At 53.6% G+C, this 24329-nt stretch overlaps 1 protein-coding gene across 3 annotated transcripts in view; it reads left to right on the top strand.

Moving 5' to 3' along the window:
* The window catches only part of PI4KA (phosphatidylinositol 4-kinase alpha), a 101543-nt gene that overhangs the window by 74902 nt on the left and 2312 nt on the right, over positions 1-24329 (top strand). For 2 of the 3 annotated variants that reach the window (XM_041003946.1, XM_041003947.1), the window contains 23 exons: positions 2278-2367; positions 2519-2638; positions 5784-5876; positions 6880-7036; positions 7175-7302; positions 11066-11224; positions 11446-11597; positions 13319-13426; positions 14012-14139; positions 14588-14707; positions 14856-14935; positions 15049-15242; positions 16142-16232; positions 16450-16617; positions 17270-17323; positions 19489-19609; positions 20402-20531; positions 21836-21906; positions 22386-22458; positions 22540-22610; positions 23176-23285; positions 23561-23665; positions 23746-23871. In XM_041003946.1, coding sequence (XP_040859880.1) covers positions 2278-2367; positions 2519-2638; positions 5784-5876; positions 6880-7036; positions 7175-7302; positions 11066-11224; positions 11446-11597; positions 13319-13426; positions 14012-14139; positions 14588-14707; positions 14856-14935; positions 15049-15242; positions 16142-16232; positions 16450-16617; positions 17270-17323; positions 19489-19609; positions 20402-20531; positions 21836-21906; positions 22386-22458; positions 22540-22610; positions 23176-23285; positions 23561-23665; positions 23746-23871 — 2649 coding nt within the window. The remainder of the gene's footprint in view (positions 1-2277; positions 2368-2518; positions 2639-5783; positions 5877-6879; positions 7037-7174; positions 7303-11065; positions 11225-11445; positions 11598-13318; positions 13427-14011; positions 14140-14587; positions 14708-14855; positions 14936-15048; positions 15243-16141; positions 16233-16449; positions 16618-17269; positions 17324-19488; positions 19610-20401; positions 20532-21835; positions 21907-22385; positions 22459-22539; positions 22611-23175; positions 23286-23560; positions 23666-23745; positions 23872-24329) is intronic. The other variant, XM_041003948.1, reaches the window with a different exon arrangement.

Below are 24329 nucleotides of genomic sequence, written 5' to 3' on the forward strand. Positions count from 1 at the left end.
CAAGGATGACTTTTTAGACCCATTCCACTTATTTCGCTTGCTCAAAGTATAGTAGCTTTGGGCCCAGCACAATAGCCTGGTGGCTAGGGTCCTTACCTTGCACACACTGGAATCCCATATGGGCACCAGTTCTAATCCCAGCAGCCCCACTTCCCGTCCAGCTCCCTGCTTGTGGCCTAGGAGGCAGTCGAGGACAGCCCAAAACCTTGGGACCCTGCACCCATGTGGGAGACCCGGAAGAGGCTCTGGGCTCCTGATTTCGGATCACCTCAGCTCCAGCCATTGAGGCTGCTTGTGGAGTGAATCAATGGATAGAGTATCTTCCTCTCTGTGTATCTGACTTTCCAATAAAAATGAATCTAAAAAAAAAAAAGTATAGTGGCTTTGTTATTCTGGTAATGGAATCACAAGGCTTTGGCTTTAACCTGAGTAGTAGGGAAAATGCAAAGGAATTACGGTCATCCCCCTTAATCCCTTTGTTTTTGCCGCGATGTCACCCATATTCTACGCAGCCCAAAAACAGCAACAGAAACATCACAGAAATAAGTAGTCTGTACTTCAGATTGCTGTTCTGAGTTGTATCATGCCATGCTCACACTACCCCCTCCCAGAGCACGCATCATCCCTTTGGCTAAAGCATCCTTGTTCTTTATACTACTCACTCAATGGCAGAAAGAAGTCACGCTGATGTAGTTGCTGTGCTAGTATTTTTTAAAATCTATTGATTTTAAGATATTTATGTTTTAATTTTTTTTTAATTGGAAAGTCAGATATGCAGAGAGGAAGATCTTCCTTACCCCCCAAGTGGCCTCAATGGCCGGAGCTGTGCTGATCCGAAGCCAGGAGCCAGGAGCTTCTTTTGGGTCTCTCATGCAGGTGCAGGATCCCAAGGCTTTGGACCGTCCTCTACTGCTTTCCCAGGTCACAAGCAGGAAACTGGATGGGAAGCAGGGCCTCCAGGATTAGAACCAGTACCCATATGGACTCCTGGCATGTGCAAGGCGAGGACTTAAGCCACTACACTACCACGCCAGGCCTAATCTATTCATTTTTATTGGGAAGGCAGATTTACAGGGAGAGCAAGATCTTCAATCCACTGGTTGACTCTTGAAATGGCACAATGGCTGGAGATGAGCCAATCCACGCTAGGAGCTTCCTCACGGTCTCCCACAAGGTGTAGGGTCCCAAGGCGTTGGGCTGTCTTCTGCTTCTTTCCCAGGCTACAAACAGGTGGATGGAAAGTGAGACCACCAGGATTAGAACGGCACCCTTATGGGATCCCAGCGCATATAATGCGAGGACTTTAGCCACTAGGTTACAGTGCTGGGCCCTAAAATAAATTTTGACACCAAAGTAAACATACTTTTTAAAAAAGATTTATTATTTTTTGAAAGACAGATTGACAGAGAGCTCTTCTTCCACTGGTTCACTCCCAGAATAGCTGCAACAGCAAGGACTGGGCCAGCACAAAGTCGGAAGTCTGGTTTCCATTCTGGTTGCCCATCTGGGTGACTACTCCCAAGTCCTTGAGCCAGCATCTGTTTCTTCCCAGAGTGTGTTTGTAGGAGCCTAGAACAGAAGCAGAACAGCCAGCACAGGGTATGGATGTCCAGCTCACTGCACCACAGTCTCTACTCCTGAACTCAATACTTCATACTGCACTTCCCATGTACTGCTGGGAAAATGTGTGTATCACTTCTCCAGATTCAGCATCCCCTGCGGAACTGGGAATATTTCTTCTGCATCTCCACATGCCGAGGTCACGCTAGATGTCAGTGTATCTTGGATCCTGCTGTGGACTCAGCTTAGCTTGGGTCTGCATCACCCTGGGGCAGGGTTGCAGCCTGCCCGCAGCCTCACAGACAGACCAAGGGGAACTTTCCCTTCCCAGTGAGGTGACACTGTGTCCCAGATCTATTACCTGTCACCTCCTGCAGTTGTTGTGGCAAGAGGGTTGTTGCCCAGCAGCTGTATGTTCTGTTGGTCGTGTACATCCTGTCACCCAGCCCGATAAGAATCCCAGACCCCGGTGTGTGCCCAGGAACCGTGGGCTCAAGAACTTGGTCAAGTTGGATTAGGGCCTACCCACATGACCTTTTCATTCAGTCACCTCTTAAAAGGCCTGTTCTCCCAATGTAGCCCCAAGCTCAGGCACTTGGGGGGCCAGAGTTTCCTGCGGGACTTGGAGGAGACATGGTTGAACCCTTGTGAGTCACCACCACAAGCAGCCTGCATAGCTGATGTCAGGCTTCTGAAAAGCTTCTCACTCCCTTCTAGAGTATCGTGAAGGACTTCGCTGCGCGATGCGGGATGATCCTGCAGGAGGCCATGAAGTGGGCACCCACGGTCACCAAGTCGCACCTGCAGGTACCTCCTGTGCCACAGCACACTGCTCTTTACTGGCCTGAGAGCAAACCGGGGATCAAAACCGGGGCTTTGCTCCTCTACTTCACACCCTCAGGAATGAAATTTTGATGTTCCCCTTAAATGAAATAGTCCCATTTTTCTCCTCCTCTAGGAATATCTGAACAAGCATCAGAACTGGGTGTCAGGACTGTCCCAGCACACAGGACTGGCCATGGCCACCGAGAGCATCCTGCACTTTGCCGGCTACAACAAACAGAACACGACTCTTGGGGTATGTGCAAGCCCGCTTGCAGAACAGGAACCCCCTAAGCCAGGGGAGAAGTCAAACTCATGTGTGCCATTTCACAAAAGGCCCCTCGACACCCATATGCCCCATGTATATATGGATAAGCAGCCCTCGGATCCAAAGAAGAGGCAGCACCAATCAGGCATTTTCTGAGTGTTCATATTCTGAGCATCTGGATTTATGGAGACCAAAACTTGACTCTTCTCACTTGATGAGACTGGATGAGAGCTTCCACATTCCAAAAGAAAAGAGACTGACCTCTCTTAGACCCAGGGGATTGGTGGGGGAGATAAATTCCATGGTGGCATTTGTCTGAAAGGTTTCTTGGAATTCCTAGTGGTTTGCTTATTGTCCGTGTGTGCCTTCAACTTCACAGTTGGTTAGCTTTTCCTAAAGAGGATTATTTTTTTAAAGACATAGTTATGGACCCAGTGTGGTAGCCTAGTGGCTAACGTCCTCACCTTGAACGCTCCAGGATCCCATATGGGCACCGGTTCTAATCCCTGCGGCCCTGTTTCCCATCCAGCTCCCTACTTGTAACCTGGGAAAGCAGTGGAGGACGGCCCAAAGCCTTGGGATCCTGCACCCACGTGGGAGACCTGGAAGAGGCTCCTGGCTCCTGGCAGCACAGCTCTGGCTGTTGTGGCCACTTGGGGAATGAATCAGCAGATGGAAGATCTTCTCTATCTCTCCTCCTCTCTGTATTTCTGACTTTCCAATAAAATAAATAAATCTTTTTTTTAAAAGACATTTATTTTTATTGGAAAGACAGATTTATAGAGAAGGAGAGACACAGAAAGATCTTCCATCCACTGGTTTACTCCCCAAGTAGCCACAGCACCTGGAACTGAGCTGATCCGAAGCCAGGAGCTTCTTCCAGGTCTCCTGTGTGTATGCAGAGGCCTAAGCACTTGAACCATCCTCTACTGTGTTCCCAGGCCACAAGCAGGGAGCTAGATGGGAAGTAGAACAACTGGGACATGAACCGGTGGCCATATGGGATGCTGGTGCTTGGAGGTGGAGGATTAGCCATCATGCCAGCCCCCCCCAAGATTAATTTAGAAGTAAACAGGTTCATAGTGTTTTCTGGTTAGATGTGTGGTAGAGCAGGCAGTGACACCTGGTGGTTCAACAGTGCTGCAATGTTGCTTTGTTGTCACACGATCCTGGGACGCAGCCCAGCCCCAGAACTCAGTTAATATGAACCCTAAGCAGGAAAGGATGCCTAAGAAAGAAAAAAGAAAATTTATTCACTTACTTGTTTGAAAGGCTGCGTGACAGAATCCAGGCTAAAGATAGGAGGCTGGAACTCCATCCAAGTCTCCCACATGGCTGGCAGGGACCCCACTCCTCAGGCCGTCTTCTGCCGCTTTCCCCGACGTAGTAACAGGAAACTAACCTGGAAGTGGAGCGGCCAGGCTTGAACCCAGTGCTCTGCTGATAGTGTCGCGTAGAGCAGCTTAGCCCACTGTGCCACAATGCCAGCCCAACGGGAACTTTTTTGTTATGTTCCCCATATTGCTGGTTGTGCATGAGACCCTGACTGAGGTTCCCTGGCCTGGTGGAAAGCATGGGAAGACTGCAACCCTTCCCCCAACCCCAGACGCATGACACCTCCCAGCAGATACATGCAGACCTCCAGGGCCAGAACAGACTAGAGGGGCAGGTTTCTCAAGCGCTGCCGGAGGCTGGCAGAGCTGGAGAACTGAGCCAGGAGACCTCCTGTGGCATCCCTCGGCATGCTGCCTGTTGCTGGCTCACCAGATGCGTTGGGCATAAGTGCACTGTCGGGAGCTACTGGGGGCAGGAGGGAGCCCACCAGGCACTCACTGTTCGCTGCTCAAGGGTCTTTGTGTACATGGGCACATGGAAGCACATTGCAGCTCTGGGAACTCTTGCCCCACTTTGCAGGTGAGCATGTTGAAGCACAGGCAGTAAGCGACTTCCCCAAGGTCTTCCTGGCAGGCCAGCTTTAGAACCAGATGCAGACACAGGTCTGCTTGATGCTAAAGGCCAGGCTATCTCTAAAAAAAATGTAAAGCACTTCCTCCCCCTTGCACGGTTTTATCTCGCGTCTGTACTTTTAGAACTTCCTGTCGCCAAGCCCCTGCTTTGCTGGTAGGCTGCCTCAACTTTACTTCATGATGATGTACCAGACTGGTGTTATATGAAGATGTTTTGAAAGTGTTTTTTTTTCTGGAAACGTGCTGAAATTGCATCTCTACTATATGTGGAGATGGGAGCACTCACTTCAAACCTGTTTTGAATCTTTAAAATCATGTGTCCTCTGAAAGTCTAATCATAATTCAGAAGAATAAAGCAGTAAGTTTCTTGGGTTTTTTTTTTAAGATTTATTGAAAATTTTTTAAAGGCTTATTTATTTTTTATTGGAAAGTCAGAAATACAGAGAGGAGAGACAGAAAGATCTTCCATTTGCTGGTTCACTCCCCAAGTGGCCACAATGGCCAGAGCTGAGCCGATCTTAAACCAGGAGCAGGGCGCTTCTTCTGAATCTCCCACGTGGGTGCAGCATCCCTAGGCATTGGGCCATCCTGGACTGCTTTCTCAGGCCACAAGCAGGGAGCTGGATGGGAAGTGGAGCAACTGGGATATGAACCGACACCCACCCACATGGGCTCCTGGGCATACTAGATGAGGACTTTAGCCACTAGACTACCGCACCAGGCCCAGTTTATTGCAATTTTTATTGCAAAGGCAGATATACAACAAAGAGATATAGAGAGGAGGATCTTCCATGTGCTGGCTCACTCCCCAAGCGACCACCACGGCCAGAGCTGAGCCAGTCCAAATCCAGGAGCCAGAGCCTCTTCTGGGTCTCCCATGTGGATGCAGGGTCCCAAGGCTTTGGTCCAACTTCTACTGCTTTCCCAGGCCACAAGCAGGGAGCTGGATGTGAAGTGGGGCTGCTGGGATTAGAACCGGTGCCCATATGGGATCCTGGAGCGTTCAAGGCAAGGACTTTAGGCACTAGGCCTCCGCACCAGTCCTAGCACTGAGAATTTTTATTATCCCTCACGTCTGTACTTCTTAACTTAGATTTAGCCATGGTAAACCAAAGAAAAATACCATGCTGCAACAACCTTTTTTCAAAAAATGTTTTTGTCTGCAGGCAACTCAGCTTACAGAGCGCCCAGCCTGTGTGAAGAAAGATTACTCCAACTTCATGGCATCCCTGAATCTGCGCAACCGCTACGCAGGCGAGGTACTTCCCCCTGCCCCTGTGTTCGAGGCCCCTCGAAGTGTCTTCTTGTTTGGGTGTCACCTGATGGCGGAGGGTCTGTGTCATGTCAGCTGGAGCCTCTCAGACAGTCTGCCACCTGCCCAGTTGGTGGCTCTGGCTACCCTGCGGATTCCGTTCTTGGATCTCCTCTTTGCAGTGGTAGCAAACATTTGTGGAAGGCATGTTTTATCCTGAACACCTCATAAGACACACACCTTTGTCCCAGTTTCTCAGGGAAAGAAGCCAAGACTCCTGCGATTAAGTAAACAAAGGCACAGGCAGAGCAGGTCAGCAGTCACATCCTCGGGCTCTGCCAGTCAGCTCACCTCTCTGGGCCTCACGGTCCTCCTCTGTGACACTCGGGAGCTAGTCACCACGCTCCCAAGGTCCATCAGTGGCCCTGCACCAGGAGACACACCTCCATTGCGAAGGACAGTGGCCTCTCCCTCAGGAGCCATGAGCTCCTCTCAGTAGATGCTGACTGTACATCTATGTCTCAGGAAACTGGCCTAACCGTCTACTCCATGTTGTTCTGAAGACCCTGGAGTCCTTGGGGAGTTAGGTTCCTCTTTTTGGGAAAGGAGTCATAGCTCTTATCATGTTACGGATAAGATCAGGCTGCCTGGTTGTTGGGGGAACCGATTATGTCTCAGTTTAAAATGAGGCTAATCTTGTTGAGTCACCACTTGGGCCTGGAGGAAATTTCTTCACCCAGCTCACGTTCGTGCAGGCCTACCACAACTTAGAGCCTGGGCCTACCACCAAAGACCAAGATGGTCCAACATGGCGTTTCTAGAAGAGAAATTCTTATAGAATCTAGTAGGTCAGTGACTTGAGCCTCTCCTCTGTGTGTGTGGGCTGTACCTTGGGGACAGCAAGGTGCCCTCCAGGACTACCAAGTGTATAGCCAGGTGACTGCCCAGGCATCGCCCACCCAGATGCCTCTGGATTTAGGAGAGGTCGCTGACGAGCATGCTTCCTGCAGGTATATGGAATGATCCGCTTCTCGGGTGCCACCGGCCAGAGGTCCGACCTGAACAAGATGATGGTCCAGGATCTAAACTCGGCTCTGGACCAGAACAATCCTCAACACTACACACAGGCCATGTTCAAGCTCACTGCCATGCTCATCAGCAGCAAAGGTAACGCATAGCCGCCTACACTGTGAAAGGCCGGACCTTTCCCCGTTCATGTGTGTCTTAGCATCGAATCCTGGGGAAGGAACTGGCCGGAGGCTAGAGACCTCTGAACAACATGTGTCTGTCTGTGTTTGTTTCCAGATTGTGACCCGCAGCTCCTCCATCATCTGTGTTGGGGCCCCCTGCGCATGTTCAATGAGCATGGCATGGAGACCGCCCTGGCCTGCTGGGAGTGGCTGTTGGCCGGCAAGAATGGAGTAGAAGTGCCGGTAGGACACTGACCCGGGGTCGGAGATGAAAAAAGGGCTGTCCTTGCTCCTCCGCCCCTTCTAGACTATATTGGGAATTCAGGGACAAGCAGTCTGTTCAGGGTATCCCACAGGCAGATGTTTTTCAAGAACCCAGTAGGGGGCACCGTTTCTATGCTGAAGGCTGAGGACCGTGCCTGGTTACCACGCTGTGGACTTCAGAGGTCATTGTTGTCAAGGAAGTCTTCCTTGACCTACTGGCCTTGGGGTGCATCTCTGTTGGTGGGGCTTCTGGGAGGGTAGAAGGGGGGAAAGTGTGCTGGACACCACGGTTGTTTCCCATGGGAGATCTCTGAGGGATCTTGGAATATTTGTATCTGCATAAAGCTGTCTGCATCTGCTGGTTCACTTCCCCAGATGGTCACAACAGCCAGGGCTAGCCCAGGCCTAAACCTGAAGCTAAAAGTTTCTTCCAGGTCATCCAAGTAGATATTAGGGGCCCAAGAGCTTGGGTCATGTTCCAGTGCTTTTCCTAAGCCATTAGCAGGGAGCTGAGTTGTGGCAGCCAGTGCTCAAACTGGCACCCTTATGAGATGCCAGCGTTGTAGGCAGCAGCTTCACCCGTAACGTCACAATGCCAGCCCCTCTCACTTTCATTTCCGATACTTTCCTGTCAAGCCAACTGTCGATACTGGACATTAAACCTGCTACACGATAGAAATCTAGTTAGAAATGTCATTTGAAACATGCTTTTGCCCACTCAGAGTTCCTCTGAAGTCAGTGCTGACAGTAATTTATTTTAAAGAAGTCAACATCATGACCTTATGTGGGATAGATGAGATAAAGCTCAGTTGCAAATCACAAAGGATTTTATAAGCAGCTGTTTGTCCATGATTCCATACATGTGGTTGCTAGACCAGTTCCTCGGTAAAAGAAAAGTGCCTCTGCCATGCATGGTTATAGACTGCTCCTTTCGGTAAGAAGCCTCTTTGGAAGATAGACATTCAACAAAGATTCAGCAAACAGGCAAATCCTGGCACGTTTTTTGGTTTTGTTTTGTTTTGTTTTTTTACACACAAATAACTTGTTATTTTGTCGCCTGAACAATAGAACAATAGAACATACTTACTATATTTTAATTTGCACAAAAATGCAACCCTCTCACTTCCAGGAAACAAAGAAGAGAAAGTTTTTAAAGTTTATCCAAATATTTGCTGCCTTTCACACTCCTTAAGTTTTCTCACTTCTTTTTAATTGTACAGAGTTTTCTTATTTTGGTTTTAGCATTTCCCCTACATGTAGACCTGCTGGAAATAAACTCTCCCTTAATTTTTGATGCAGACAAATATTTTTTCCTAGATCTAGTTGCCAGTTTCTTGTACTGTATTGCTTCTGGCGTGTCACAGTTCCTCTTGTGTCTAGGGAAAAGTCAGCCGTAGTCCTTTCTGTTTTTCTCCCGGCTGCTTTGAGGACGATTCTGCTTCTTTTTGGCTTTTAGTGATTTGAGTGTGCTGTGCCCAGATGTGGTTTCCTGTGTCAGTTCTGGTGTGGGACTCACTGAGCCTAAGTTTAGAGGTTGAGGTTCTTCATCAGACTTGGAAAATGTTTAAGTCAGTGTGTTGTGAAGTAGACTTTTACCCCCATTCTCTTCTCCTGCGGTGATTCCGGACACACGTGTTGGTGGTTTGATGTTGTCTGCCATATAGGTCATGGACTTTGTGTTTTGAGTCTTCTCAACTCTCACCCACACCAGCCTTTTCCTTTATGTTGCTTTTTTGGCCTACGTATCAGTTCTCTTCTGTCTTACTCATTCTTCTATAAAATCATCTTACATGTTTTTAGTTTCAGATATACTTCTGAGATACAGAATTTTTATTTGATTTTTTTTTACAGCTTGTAATTTTCTATTCAGATCCTTAATATCTTCACCCATCTTTTCATTTTTTAATGAATCTTTGCACATATTTGTAACAGTCATTACCTGTGTTTTTAGGTTTATTTATTTTTATAGGAAAGGCAGATACACAGAGAGAAGGAAATGGATAAATCACTCCTCAAGTGGTCACAATGGCCAGAGCTGAGCCGACCTGAAGCCAAGAACTTCTTCCGGGTCTCCCACACGGGTGCAGGGTCCCAAGGCTTTGGGCCATCCTTGACTGCTTTCCCAGGCCACAAGCAGGGAGCTGGATGGGAAGCAGGGCTGCCGAGATACCAACTGGTGCCTATATGGGAACCCAGAGCATGCAAAAGTGAGGACTTTAAGTGTTAGGCTACCACACCGGGCCCCATGGCTTATTTTTTGATGTCCATGGCTCCACTTCTATTCCATTTCCAGAAAGTTTGGCATGGAGACAATCATCAGGACACAGCTGTCAGACGAATGAGTAGGCGTGTGGCCTTTGCTTGGGGGTCCCTCACCCCCGACTTCCTTGCTCCCTTTGCCTTACATGTAGCTGTGGAAAACCAGAAGGAGTTTGTCTTGTGTGACAGGCTGCTCTCAGGGAAGTGTGGACTGAGCAGCCCCGGGGTATCCTGGGCCCTGCATGCAACTCTGTTGTTTATGGGTTGCATGCTCTTTGTCCTCATCCTGGTGGCCTCCAGAAGGTTCCTGAGCCTCCAGGCAGGATAGGAACAGAGGATGCCTGCTGCCTGCCTTACCTTCCTGGGGGCCCCGCCCTCTGACTTCCAGCTTGCTCATCGGTGCTGCCGAGCCCCCATTGCCACCCTACACAGCAGCGCCCTGGGAGACAGGGCTCAATACTGGCCACTTAGCCACCCTCAGCCCCATCGGGAGGGGAAAAAAGGCTGGGCGCTTGAGGGAGCCAATATGTATGCCCTCTCCACCTGGCCTCATCATATGTTCCGCATGTGTTGGAGCCCCAAGCAGCCGACTGGCATTGCTGAGTCAACCCATGGTGGGAAACTTGCTGGCCCAGGCCCCAGATGCTGCCTCCTGGTCTCCTGTGTGGAGCACCTGTAACTCAGGTTCCCGACAGGAAGCTGAGCACACTCCCTCCCTCCTGCATCTGTTTGCCTTCTGCTCCACCACTTGGCTGTGCTTGGGTTCCCCTATCCCTTTACCCAGAGGAGTGCCAGGCTGAGTGTGACTGGGTCCTGCAGGTTCCCCTTGCTTGACCTCACTGCCATCCCCAGGTCTGACTAGTGGAATGTGTAAAAGGGTGGGGAGAAGGACTGACCTCTGGGGCTAGATCCTGATCCTAGCCTCATTTGCTCAGAGGCCCTAGGCAGGCAACCTTACCTTGCAAAGTGCCATTCAGGATCATTGGAAAGATTTTATAGGACCGGGGACCAGCCAACCTGCAGGCCCAGGAAGGCCCAGGAAACATTTGGTCTGGCCCTGCCAGGACAGCCACAAGTAGGACCCAAATTCAGGGCTAAGTTTGAAGCTGATAATTTGTATGGCCTGTGAATTATGTTGCAAACATCCAAAGGACCCTTAATAGAGACCCCTGGTTGTGCAATTGAGGACCCACATGGTATCTGGGTTGTCACCAGGTGTGTCACCACTCCCCACCCAGGCCCTGCAGGCACCACAGACTGGGACACAGGATGTGGCCTGGGAAACAGACTGGAATGACAGCCCCAGACACTGATGAGGAAGGCCGTGGGAAGGGAGTCATGGTAGTCTTTATTTTTCCTTCCTCCTTTCCTGTTTCTGAGTTTGGCTATAGGAGCACACACTGCTCCTATATTTAAGGACAAACCAGTGGTCCCCATTTTGTTCAGCTTTTCAAAGGCACTAACATTTCCCTTTTGCTTGCAGTTCATGCGGGAGATGGCCGGGGCCTGGCATATGACCGTAGAGCAGAAATTTGGCCTGTTCTCTGCGGAGACCAAAGAGGCAGACCCTCTGGCAGCCTCAGAAGCCAGCCAGCCCAGACCTTGTCCCCCCGAAGTGACCCCCCACTACATCTGGATTGATGTACGTAGCCACCTTCACGCCTTCTCCATGGAACCCTGGGGCCCTTGGCTGGGCAGGCTGGCAAGCCCTGTGAGGGTGGGTGGGACCTTGACCTGAGGGAGGAGGATAACCATTTCTAGCCCTCTACCCAGCCCTGTCCCATCCACCCACTTGTCAGCTCAGAGCCCCAGGCCCCTGGGGTAGCCCAACCCCATCACCACTGTGTTTTCCTTCTCTCTCAGTTCCTGGTGCAACGGTTTGAGATTGCCAAGTACTGCAGCTCTGACCAGGTGGAAATCTTCTCCAGCCTGCTGCAGCGTTCCCTGTCCTTGAACATTGGCGGGGCCAAGGGCAGCCTGAACCGGCACGTGGCGGCCATCGGACCCCGCTTCAAGTGAGGGCCCTCTTCTGGCGGTTGTTGGGGTCCCTGGCTTGGGTGGGTGCGAGGGCTCCTGCGATGTAGGTCTTTTGTGTGGTTCATTATGCGTCTGTAAAGAGCGGAGCAACCTTTGGCACCCATTAAGGAGCTGTTGAAAGCATCCTTAATCACACAAGGCCATGAACTTGCTCTGGCTGGCCAAGATGCCCTACCTCCACTCCTCTGGTTCAGTTCCGCCTCACTGTTGCCCCTGCTCCGTCCACCCCTCCCCTGGGCTCCCAGTCCATATGCCCACAGAACACTGGCTGCCCACAGTTCTTTGCTTCTTTATTTTATTTCTGTTTATTTACCTTTTTAAACATTTATTTATTCATTTCAAAGTCAGACTTAGAGAGGAGACAGAGATCTTTCATCAAATGGTTGCCATAGTCTCCAGGGCTAGACCGGACTGAAGCCAGGAGCTTCCTCTGGCTCTCCCATGGGAGTGTAGGGGCCCACACACTTGGGCTACCCTGTGCTTTCTTCGGCAGCTAGATTGGAAATAGAGGAGTTGGGACTCAAACCAGTGCCCATATGGGATGCTGGCACTGCAGAGAGCAGCCTCACTTGCTGCTCCACAGCACAGGCCCTGGGACTGTGTTTCTCACAAAAGCCATAGGCAAGAACAAGTTCTTTCTGCTTGTTTTGTTCTCTCTGTACAAAACAAGAATGAGTTTTTGAAAAGCACTCCTCAGTGAACCATCAAAGTAGTGGGCACTTGCCAAAGAGATGACAGGCACTCCCTCTGGTTCCCTGTGCCCACCCAGCACGGTGGGTGACCTTGACCCAGAGGGCTGCCACCCCGCCCACAGCCAGCCCTGCAGTTCACCCTTACCTCGTGCAGCGCAGCTCTCTGTCCCCCTGTCTTCGGGTGTGTCCCACCGTGGACACTTGGTTCTTCCTGTGGTACATGACCACTCGCTTCCTTTCCTGCCTGCAGCCTCAGCTGCTCCTCACCACTCCCCTTGGACTAAGCCAGCTGCCTAGCCATGACCCCCGCCGCCTGCCCCAGGCAGACCCCTGTGGCTCGGGTACAGGAGTACAGCTGTTGCTGTGGCTGGCTGAGGTGGCCTGGTCACACTGTCCCTCCCTGTGAGTGTCCAGAATACCCCAGCTCCTGCCACACCTGAGCCTCAGCTCCTGTAGCCACCTACCTCTGGACCTGGGCACCCTTCCCAGCAAGACACTCCAGGGGCCATCTCGCTGCCAGCCCCCACCCGGTGACTGGAATATGGTCCCCTGGGAGAGCCCCTCTATAAGTTTGGTGCTGCTTTTGCTCTGTGGAAATCAGTCTTGCAGACTCCCGTTCTCCTCACCCAACCCCAGATTATAAACCCCCAGATTATAAACCGCACACAGGAACAGTACCTCCCCCAGCTGTCCCCTCATACCACCTGGCTCAGCACAAGCCAGGTACTTGAAATATTGTTTTGCTTTTACCTTGGAGAAGATAGTCTACCCTTTTCACTGCCCACAGATAATTTATGAGATCAAAGTCTGGCCCAGGCAGATGACACACTTTCTTCCTAACAAAATGAAAGTTTAGTTGAAAAATATATATATTGTGACTAGTCAGCACTCGGCTGGTGTCCCAGTCCATGCCCTCACATCCAAAGGGAAATGTGTGGTCTGCGTGGGAGCCCAGCCCCGGGCTAGGGTCCCCACTCTGACACGGCACTGTCCGGACCCTCTCACAGGCTGCTGACCCTAGGACTGTCCCTTCTGCATGCTGATGTGCTTCCCAACGCAACCATCCGCAACGTGCTCCGTGAGAAGATCTACTCCACTGCCTTTGACTACTTCAGGTACTGCTCCCTGCGACATGCATGCTGGGCACCGGGCCCAGGGCCAGCGCATAGAGTCACCCACAGCAAACCGCCAGCTGCCTAGTGTGTGATCACCCACCCCCGTGCTCATCAGCCTGGATGCCACCGATTAAATAGCTTCATCCAGCCTTCACTGTGTGTGCAGTCGGGGCACATACAAGCGTGTGTGCATGCGCTTAGAGCTAAGCTCCTAAGATGTTCTCTCTGTTCACTGAGTGAAGAGCTGAAGTGCATGCTGTTTGTGTTTACTGTTAATGTGAATGGTTACTACTACGTGAGAAATTGAAAATATGCAATGCCCGGGGCTATGCAAAATACAGCTCCATTTTCTGTAGACAATTTGGCTGTCATAGTCTGCCTCAGGCACTCCCTGTGCAGAGAGCTCCTAAAGTCTCTGAGCAGTGCTGGGGGGAGGAGGCGAGGGCAAGGGAGGTGCCCAAACCCTTCCCGTGGGAGTCAGTGACATCATGGGTGCTTGTTGTCAAGCTCCCCTCAGCTTAATGGGACTGGTTTCCCACCCTGACCCCAGACACTCAGCTCTTGTCCTCTTGTGGTTGTTTCAAGTTGCCCTCCAAAGTTCCCCACTCAAGGAGAAAAGCGGCTGCGAGAAGATATTAGCATAATGATTAAGTTTTGGACTGCCATGTTCTCGGATAAGAAGTACTTGACTGCCAGCCAGCTTGTACCCCCAGGTAACCATTGCCTATGGGGTTGGGGACAGGGGTGTGCCGTGCATAGCCATGAAGGAGCCAGGGCCCAAGCTAAGGAGTATGAAAAGAGCAGCAGGCCTCAGAGGCCCTTCTCGATGCGTCCTCTCTTCTCCACTGCCAGCCTGTCTCACAGCACCCACTGAGCCAGTGCTGGGCTCAGGCCAGTGTGCCCCATGACTAAGACATGGGCCTTCCCATCAGGTAGGAAGGAGACAGGTAATTGTGATATGAGAAGACCCCCTGACTTGGTCCCACCGGAGTCAGGAGCCTGCGATGGTTTTCTGGAAGTGATGATAGCCAAGCTGAATCTGGAAGAGTGGATGGGAGCTGGCAAGGGGACATAGGGCCAAAGTTAGGCAGAGTTGGCGTTCTGTGTACTGCCTTTGCTTGAGCCGACTCATTCCAGAGTGGACGCTGTATTTGCCCACAGATAACCAAGACACCCGGAGCAACTTGGACATAACCGTGGGTTCCCGACAACAAGCCACGCAAGGTTGGATCAACACCTACCCCCTGTCCAGCGGCATGTCAACCATCTCCAAGAAGTCAGGTTGGTGGGAGGTTCACTGCTGCGCCCACCACGTCCTGGTGACCTGATGAACGCGCACTGCCATGGCCAGACCGAGCACTGCAAGATGGGCTCACAGGCTGGGCAGGCAACCTCCGAGATCACACCTGTGCTTGTGTTTACTCCCTAGGCATGTCCAAGAAAACCAACCGGGGTTCCCAGCTGCACAAGTACTACATGAAGCGCAGGACACTGCTGCTATCCCTGCTGGTAAGGCCCTCAGGGTTTCCCCTGCCAGCACAGGCAGATGCCATACTACTTGGTGGGAGGGATGTGTGCATGCCTGTCAAAGGCGCTCAGAGCATTGGGTCCAATCTCCCCAGGCCACTGAGATCGAGCGTCTCATCACGTGGTACAACCCGCTGTCGGCCCCGGAGCTGGAGCTGGACCAGGCTGGAGAGAGCAGTGTGGCCAACTGGAGGTCCAAGTACATCAGCCTGAGTGAGAAGCAGTGGAAGGACAATGTGAACCTCGCCTGGAGCATTTCTCCTTACCTGGCCGTGCAGCTGCCAGCCAGGTGGGCACTCCTCCCTCTGGGGTGCGGGTCCAGTTGGGTCCTGAGTGCAGAAGTGATGTAACTCTCTCCCCTCCCCAGGGCAGCCAGGAAGCTGTGGAATGGGCCAGGCCGTGTGTACGTTCCAAGGTTGCCCCCACACAGCAGTCTCTCCACCTCATTAGACTCTTAACCTGGGGCCATGGCATTTTGGGGCTCAGGGAGAAGCCGGGGCCACACCCTAATTCCAGAAAGAAGGCTGCGGCCAGAAGCTGCCCTGCCTGGGGTGTAGGGATGTAGGCTACAGGGATGTGCTTGTGAGGGGTGGTTGAGTGTCCTTTGAACTCTTCTGTGGCAGCTCTTAGAAGGACCCAACGTAAGTGGAAAGGGAACGGGGCTGCAGAGTCTCACGTGTGGCCATCCTGCCAGGCAGGTCCAGCCTCCCTGCAGACAGATACCTCTTCACACTGAGCCCAGAATTGCCCCTTGCTGCTTCCTGCCCGCATCCTCAGAGCAGGCCCAGACTGGTCATCCCACATTGTTTCAAGGGAAAGGCTCCCTCGCGTTAGCCTGGGGCAGGAACAGCAGAAAACATGCCTGCCCTGCCCCCAGGGAGGTGACGTGTACCCCCTGCGGCACATTAAGATACATCTCCTATGGATGGGCTGCCGTGGGGGACGTGTGGTGTGGAAAAGGAATGGGATGCTCTAATGGCAACGACTGTACAGTGAGAATTCCTCTTCAAGAAGGTTCTGCGTTCTCCCATAGCTCATCCTTCTAGCCTTGAGACTCATCAGTAGATTCATAATATAGACATCTGTGTGTCACTCGACATCAGCCAGAATCCCTCCAGGTCAATGTCACCCTCCCCCCCGCCACGGTGACCAGGAGGCTGACCCACCCACACCCCCTGTGTGTCCTAGGTTTAAGAACACGGAAGCCATCGGGAATGAAGTGACGCGTCTGGTTCGGCTGGACCCAGGAGCTGTTAGTGATGTCCCCGAAGCCATCAAGGTAACATGAGCCCATGCCCCGGGGGCCTGGTTTCAGATTGCACACACATCAAAAAAATGGGAACAAGAAAATAAACAGTGACCTCACTGGTGTGAATGATTTGATGACGTGTGTTTTCCGTCTCAGTATGTGGCACCTAGGTTTCCATTGACAAATGCTTTATAGGTGTCACTTTTGGGGATCATCCTTCTGAGCTGCCCCGTTCTGCTCTCCCCAGTTCCTCGTCACCTGGCATACCATTGACGCCGATGCCCCGGAGCTCAGCCACGTGCTGTGCTGGGCGCCCACAGACCCCCCGACAGGCCTCTCGTACTTCTCCAGCATGTACCCGCCACACCCTCTCACAGCACAGTACGGCGTGAAAGTCCTGCGGTCCTTCCCCCCGGTGAGCCCAGAGCTCTGCACGAGCCAGCCTGAGGTGGGCCCCTCCAGGAATGCTTGAGTGGACAGAAAGGGGACAGGTTTGTGGCCAAGCTGGTCCTTGGGCTAGGGACCAGTCCAACCCAGAGCTCGCCATCATTCCCCACCCAGCGTGGTTCAAGCAGATGCAGAGGGCAGGTTTCCATTCTAGGTCAGATGTGTTGAGTTTTTCAGCTGCAGTTAGGCATGGAAAACATAGTTGAGTTTGGTTCCAGAGGTGTTGCTCTGGCCAGCCTCAGGTCAGTTTTGCAGTTATGAGCAGACTGCCCGTGATAGCCACCTGCGCCTTTTAACCCTGCAGTGAAGGCTCACGGCAACCCCATGGTACAACCCTGATGACAGGTCAGGGAGGTCAGTAGAATGTTCTGGAACCTGACCCACTACAGTCCCAGCCCCATGGAGTGCCATCACCTTGGGTCCATTTCCCAGAGACAGACTTCTCCTTGTAGGCACAGCAGCCTTCCTTCTTTGGTTTCATTCTCCAAGTGTCTCAAGCCACTGGTCGTTGCCTTGCCGCCCCTGAGCCTCCTCTGGTTCTCTGCCTTGCTGGAGGGCAGAACCAGAGCCGGGCAGGGCCTCCCTGACACCCAGAGGTCACAGTTCCACTTCCTCTACAGGACGCCATCTTGTTCTACATCCCCCAGATCGTCCAGGCCCTCAGGTATGACAAGGTAGGCTGCACGGACACTCTCCTCTGCACCCCGGGGTTGTAGGGGGGCCCCACCCCCTACGCCCCGCCTGTCACCACCCATTCAGGCTCTGCAGGGTCTCCCCACATCTCCAGGTGCCACACCTGCTGCCTGTCCCTCAGTCACCGGTGCCCCTGGTAGGGGAGTCCCACTCTCCATTGCCTGCTTCTGAGCCCATTCATGCTCTATGATAGTTGCCAGCCTCTTCCTCCGTGTGGGCAGCCTGGATCCCTCTGCATGGGGATTCTGGTCACTGCAGGTCACCTGAGCTCCCGAGTCTGGCTCCCTCACTGCTTCAGCGGGAAGTAGAGAAGAGACGCCCATGGGATGATGTGTGTGCTAGTCCACTGTCAGGGAGGGTTGGCAGGCAGCGCAAGCAACAGACCTCCCTCCCTCCCTCCCACCCTCTTCCACTCATTCCTATATTTAAGATTTAGTCATTTGAAAGGCAGAATTCCAGAAAGAGAGGAAGAGACAGAGCAAGGGAGATACTTCTACTGGTTTACTCCTCAGATGGCTACACAGGCAAGGACTGAGCACGGCTTAAGTCAGGAGCCAGAAGCTTCTTCCAGGCCTCCTCCTTACTGAACCAGCCTCTGCTGCTTTCCCAAGTGCATGAACAGGGAACTAGATCAGAAACGGAGCAGCCCAGACTCGCGGCAGTGCCCTGCGGAAAACTGGGTCCTCACACCTGCCACACCACAACCCCAGCTCCTTGTTATTCTCCCAGTCTCGTACTGGGAGACTAAAATCCAAGCCCTGTGTGGGCGTGGGCAGGGTGGTTTCCCCGGAGGCCTGCCTCTCCTGAGCTCGTCCTGGCTGCCTTCTGTGTCCTTATCTGTCTTCTGCAGGACACTAGTCAGATTGGATTAGCCCCCACCCCCCACCTACTGACCTCAGCGTGAATTTGGGGAATGCTGATATTGGGTTCCTAGCAGTGTCCCCATCCAGCGAGCGTCCAGCACAGGCATGCCACAGAAAACACCCACCAAGGGGCTGACCCAGGCCTTGTGGCATGCTACAACTAATCCACCCACTGGGGCCCATCTAAATATAAATTTGCCTTTTTTTTTTTTTAAAGATTTACTTATTTTTACTATAAGGGCAGATTTACAGAGAGAAGGAGAAAGATCTTCCATCTGCTGGTTCACTCCCCAAGTAGCTGCAATGGCCAGACCTGAGCCAATCTGAAGCCAGGAGCCAGCAGATTCCCTGGGGTCTCCCACACGGGTGCAGGGTCCCAGAGCTTTGGGCCGTGCGCGACTGTTTTCCCAGGCCACAGTCAGGGAGCTGGATGGGAAGTGGAGCAGCAGGGACATGAACCAGTTTCCATATGGGATCCCAGGACTCACAGGAGGAGGATTAGCCAATTGAGCCATCACACTGGGCCCCACAAATTTGCTTCTTAACGTAAAGTTGCCAAGTTAGCATCACTGAATAGGATGTGTAATCTGCCGCTTCCAGCCGATCCTCTCCCTCCTTGGCCGTTTCTGTTAGCCTTATGGCTCACACTGCCTGAGGCAAATGATCGTGGATGAAAAACACTTAAGATTGAACATCTGTGGTTTGTCTTGAGGTCCATTTGTGGGTTAGAATTAGGAAACCCATAGCAGCAAGATACCTGAAGTCTTACCAGTCTGTGGTAACCTGCCTGCCCACTCACCAGGAGAGGACATGGGGCCAAGGAGTCTATCAAATGAGTGGCAACAGGTGCGGGGATGGGCGTGGCCTCTCGTACAGGCATCTTGCCCTTAAACTGGAGTTACTCCAGTGAGTGCCATAGAAGGACCGAAAAGGAACGAGCAGGAAGATGCCTGGGATGGTGCCTGCAGGTGTGTCTTGTGAAGGCCCACCTCTGTATTAGCTTTCTGGAACTTCCCATCATTTTGCTTCATTATTCTAAAACCTTACGAAGGAGCCTTTAATACCCAACCTGTTATCTCTGATCCAACTGTCTCAAAACTTGGTTGCAACTTGTGGTTCTGAACTCTAGGAGACAGATGCCAAGTCCAGCCTGTGGACTTGTAGACCCCACGGGCTCCCAGCCCACACAGGCTACAAGGCCTCACTGCCCTGGCTTGGAAAAGTGCCTCTGCAGCTGGTGGGGGCCCCAGCCCTGGGCTGACAGCAGCCTCGCCCTTCTGCAGATGGGCTACGTGCGTGAGTACATCCTATGGGCAGCATCCAAATCCCAGCTACTGGCACACCAGTTCATCTGGAACATGAAAACCAACATCTACCTAGACGAGGAGGGACACCAGAAAGACCGTGAGTATCCAGTCCCTTTCCCTCCCCGTCCCCCCACCATAGGGACTGCCCAGAGCTTTCCAGGGGTCCAGTGTTTGCTGTCCCAGCCCGCACTTCCCATGCTTGGGGGAGAGGCTTCACACATAGGGGGAGCAGCCCCCCTCTTCCCCAAGGCCTCTGCTGCCCACTCTGCAGTCCCCAAAGTGTGTGTGAGAGCGTCCTGCCAGGAGCTGCAACTTCTGTGACAGTGGGTCACATCCCAGGGCAGGGGGTCGCAGGCCTGCCTCAGCTGAGCTGTTGAGATCCTTCAAGGTGTCAGTTGCTGCTCAGAATTAGCAATTAAAATAAGAGTTTAAAAAATAACCAGCCATCTTGTCAGGAATCACCCTGGGAAGGGATGGGAAGCTGCTGAGCTCCTAGGAGAGAAAAAAAAAAAAAAAGGTTGGCTCCCTTTTTTGTCACTTTCAAGACAACATCTGCCAGAGATTAGTTCAGTTCAGAAGGCAGACAGATGGCCGGAAGCTGCTCAGAAAAGCATGTGCTTCACGCACCACAGAGGCATGGGGTGCCCATCCTGCTTCCTCCCACGGAGCATGAAAAAAAGACACGATTCAGGGTGGCCCCCTCGTGACACTGACTGGGTACACTGCTGCACCAGCCTCCCCCTTGCTGCGATGCAGAGCTCTGCTCGACCAGCACGGGCAGCCTCACAGCAGGCCCGAGGAGCACAGGGCAGGGGCCGGGGTTCTCCTGAGGAGCCAGGAGCCGCAGCAGCTCCCACAGCAGTGCTCAGCTCCTCCCTTTCCTGGGCAGCGGACATCGGGGACCTCCTGGAGCAGCTAGTGGAGGAGATCACAGGCTCGTTGTCCGGGCCAGCCAAGGACTTCTACCAGCGGGAGTTCGATTTCTTTAACAAGATCACCAACGTGTCGGCCATCATCAAGTAAGTAACAGTACCTGAGAAGCCGTCTCTGGGCTCTCCCCTGCCCCACGCAGCCCCTTGTGGGCATCATCCTGGGGTGGGGGTCAGGAACACTTCACAAATACTCAGGTGCAGGCCCAGGCCAGCCCTGCTAGATAAAGGCAATTGGCCAGTAATGCCTCAGGCACAGCCTGGGAGGAGGCCCCCAGACCTGGAGGATTCCCAGCACTGGGCAGGGCCAACTTGGAAAACACATCTTAGTCACTTTCCGGACAGTGCACCCTGCTTGAGGCCGCTCTGCTCTCTCCCAGGTCTGAAGGGTGCTAGCAGTGTCTGGAAAACCAGACCAACCATCCAGCTCCATCACGCTTTCCCTGGAAACCAAGCCCGTCCTTCTCCAGATGTTGGCAGCACTGTCCATGCTGGCCGCAAGCCCAGGCAGGAGTTGTTGGCCCCACTCCTCGCCACCTCCTTCCCTGCGCTGTCCCCAGTGCCCGGGTGGGCCTCCCCCTCTCACTGTGCTGCCTGCCCGTATGTCCTGAGACCTGGTCCGCAGCTGGGAGCTGAGCAGGGTAGCGCTGCTGACTGCTGCTAGCCCACACACATAAAGGACCGGGGAAGAATGGGACTTCCTGGGCTGCCTCAGGCCGTTGGCCAGGTTACAGTCTCCTCATCATTCCAAAGGCGCAGAGCCTGAGGGGCCTGCCCAGGATCAGCTAATATCTGCCCAGGATGCCTGGCCCAATAGCAGCCCACTCTCCATACAGCAGGACCAGAGACAGCCGCAACTCAGCTCACCTGCCCCAGTCAGGAATATGGAGCAGGGAACAGAGCGCCTGACCACGGCAGGATGGCTACCCAGGGGCCTCCTGGGGGTGGCAGGGACCTGGCAGGGCCTCCCATAGTTGCTGGGGGCAGATGTTGTTGGCACAGTGGTCAACACCTTTTGGGACACCCACACCCCATGTCAGAGGGCCTGATTCTGATCCAAGCGTCGTGCTAATGTGCCCTCTGGGAGATGGCAGGTGATGACTCAACTACTCAAGGCCCTGCCTTCCATCTGGGGGACCCAGGCCGAGTTCCCAGCTCTGGCTTCAGCCTGGCCCAAGCTGCCTGCGGCAGGCATCCGATGAACCAGTGAATGGAGGATCTCTTTATCCCTCACCTCTTTCCTTCTCCTGCTCCTTCACTCAGTCCACCCCCTGCATCTCCCATAAAACAAAGGGAAATAGATTGAAAAAAAAAAAAAGACAGTAGCAGGGACAGGCCCAGGGTCATGCCATTTCTTATAGGGGACAAAGCAAAACATCTGTCTTATCCCTCAGGCCCTACCCTAAAGGTGACGAGAGGAAGAAGGCTTGTCTGTCGGCTCTGTCCGAAGTGAAGGTGCAGCCAGGTGAGCAGAAGCCTGGGGAGGCCCACCCTGAGGTGTGCACTTGGGCCCCAGTCACTCTCCTGAGCCTGCCCCCTGCTGGGCTGGAGCTGCCCCCGTGTCCTAAAGGCCCCCACACAGTCATCCCAGGTGTGCCGGGGGAAGCCTGACATGCACCCATACAGACCTCTGTCTCCTCATCAAGACTGCCATGGCAGCTGGGGAGGGTGCAGCGCGGGCACACGGGCCCTGGGGGAGCAGGCAGGACTGCCTTCGGGGCGGGGGGGTGGCTCCTGCATTCCCTGCCAGAGGGATCTGTGATGAGGCAGAACGTCAGAGAGGGTGGGTGAAGCCCTAGCCAGGGTCCAAGCCAGCAGGGGACTGGGAGAAGGACCAGAGGCCCCTGCTGCAGGACAGGGGGGGCTGTACTCAGAGACTGTGGTGGAAACTGGCCCCCACCAGGATCACATGTGGACTCCCTGTGACTCCATGTCCCCACACAGGCTGCTACCTGCCCAGTAACCCTGAGGCTATCGTGCTAGACATCGACTACAAGTCGGGGACGCCGATGCAGAGGTGAGCGCCTGCCTTGTCTCGTGTCTGGCAGGAGCCATTGGCCGGGCCACCTGCCTCAGTCCTCTGTATTGCTGTTTTTAGTGCTGCGAAAGCCCCATACCTGGCTAAGTTCAAGGTGAAGCGGTGTGGAGTCAGTGAGCTGGAGAAGGAAGGTCAGTGATCAGCCCTGGCGATCTGCTGGCCCTCACCAGGTCAGCTGGCGCATCCAGCAGCCCCGTCTGCAGGCTTTGTGGGGCGTTGCCTCCTGGGGTTGCTATTCAAGGGACCATGTCTACAGAGACCCTGTTTCCAGATCTGGTCACAGCCTCAGGTTGGGGTGAGTGTGAATTTGGGGGGACATTGTTCAACTTAAGAGAAGGAGCATGATCAGCTGCACAGAGGGTTGCTGGCCAGGACGGTTGCTGCTTCCATAACCTTGCCTACATCCTGGCCCCCCAAAGCCTCCCAGTGTGCAGACGCACCCCCTTGCCCTCAGCCCACAGCACCCAATTCCCTCAGACCTCCCTCAGAAGGAAACAGGACATGTCTGGTCCCGCAGAAGCCTCAACACTCTTAGGGAAAGGCCTCTTGGTCCCGCGACTTTATCCACTGACCCTGACATTGCCACGCCTCGCTGTGGTTTAATGGAGGTGACGCCCACCCTCACAGGGTCCCGTCAGGCCACACAGGCAGGGTGGGCCACCTTGCCCGGGCTCAGGGACTGTTCACTGCCCTCAGGCCTGCGCTGCCGCTCTGACTCCGAGGACGAGGGCTGCAAGCAAGAGGCAGACGGCCAGAAGATCTGCTGGCAGGCGGCCATCTTCAAAGTGGGAGATGACTGCCGGCAGGTGAGGGGCAGCCGGCCCGGGCCCCACCTCTGGCCTTGGCCCAAGCAGAAACAAATCTGCTTGGGTGCACCAGGGAGAAGTAGAGTGGCTGCCCCACCCAGAGAAAAGTGCAGGCCAGTCACACCCCAAAGCCATGAGGCCTGGCCATGTGCACTACTGCTCTGCCATGACTCCTGCGTGCCCACCCTGGCCACCTAGCTTCTCACCTTAGCTGAGTCACTGGGGCCACCCCAAGGGGACTGACCTGGTCCTGTGCCCACCCCACCCACTCTCAGGACATGCTGGCGCTGCAGATCATCGACCTCTTCAAAAACATCTTCCAGCTCGTGGGCCTAGACCTCTTTGTTTTCCCCTACCGGGTGGTGGCCACCGCCCCAGGGGTAAGTTTCCTGAGCATGCACCTGGGAGGCAGCCCCCTCCCCCTGCCCAGCGGCGGCCTCTGGACTTGGCCTTCTTCTAGTGCGGTGTGATCGAGTGCATCCCTGACTGCACCTCCCGGGACCAGCTGGGTCGCCAGACGGATTTTGGCATGTACGACTACTTCACACGCCAGTACGGGGACGAGTCCACCCTGGCCTTCCAGCAGGTAGCGGTCCGGTAGCCTGGTTACCAGCCCTTGCCACCTGCTTCCACCCTCACCCTGCTCTTCCAAGTCTTCCATCAAGCCAGGTCACTTAGGGGGCAGGTGCTGTGGTGCAGAGGGGCGAGCTGCTGGCTGGTATACCCATACCTACTATCAGAGTGCCTGGCTTCTGGCCATTGCACCCTGTGGGGCCACAGATGAGGTTTATTTGAACCCCCCACACCCCCCATGGGGAAGACCTAGCTTGTATCCCAAGTTCCTGGCTCTAGCCTGGCTCCAGCTGTTGCAGCCATTTAGGAAGTAAACCAGTGGATGGAATCTCTCTCCCTCCCATTGCTTTGCTTTTCTAATAAATATTTTTAGGGGTTTTAGGGAGACCATATCTCCTGTAGCCTTGCTTAGGGGTCTGAGCCACCTGGAGCTGCAGCCCAGAGGAAAGCTGGTGGCCGTGCTTCGGGCTC

This window comes from Ochotona curzoniae, unplaced genomic scaffold, assembly GCF_017591425.1.
Source record: "Ochotona curzoniae isolate NIBS_2020 unplaced genomic scaffold, NIBS_Ocur_1.0 scaffold_274, whole genome shotgun sequence".
Lineage (NCBI taxonomy): Eukaryota > Metazoa > Chordata > Mammalia > Lagomorpha > Ochotonidae > Ochotona > Ochotona curzoniae.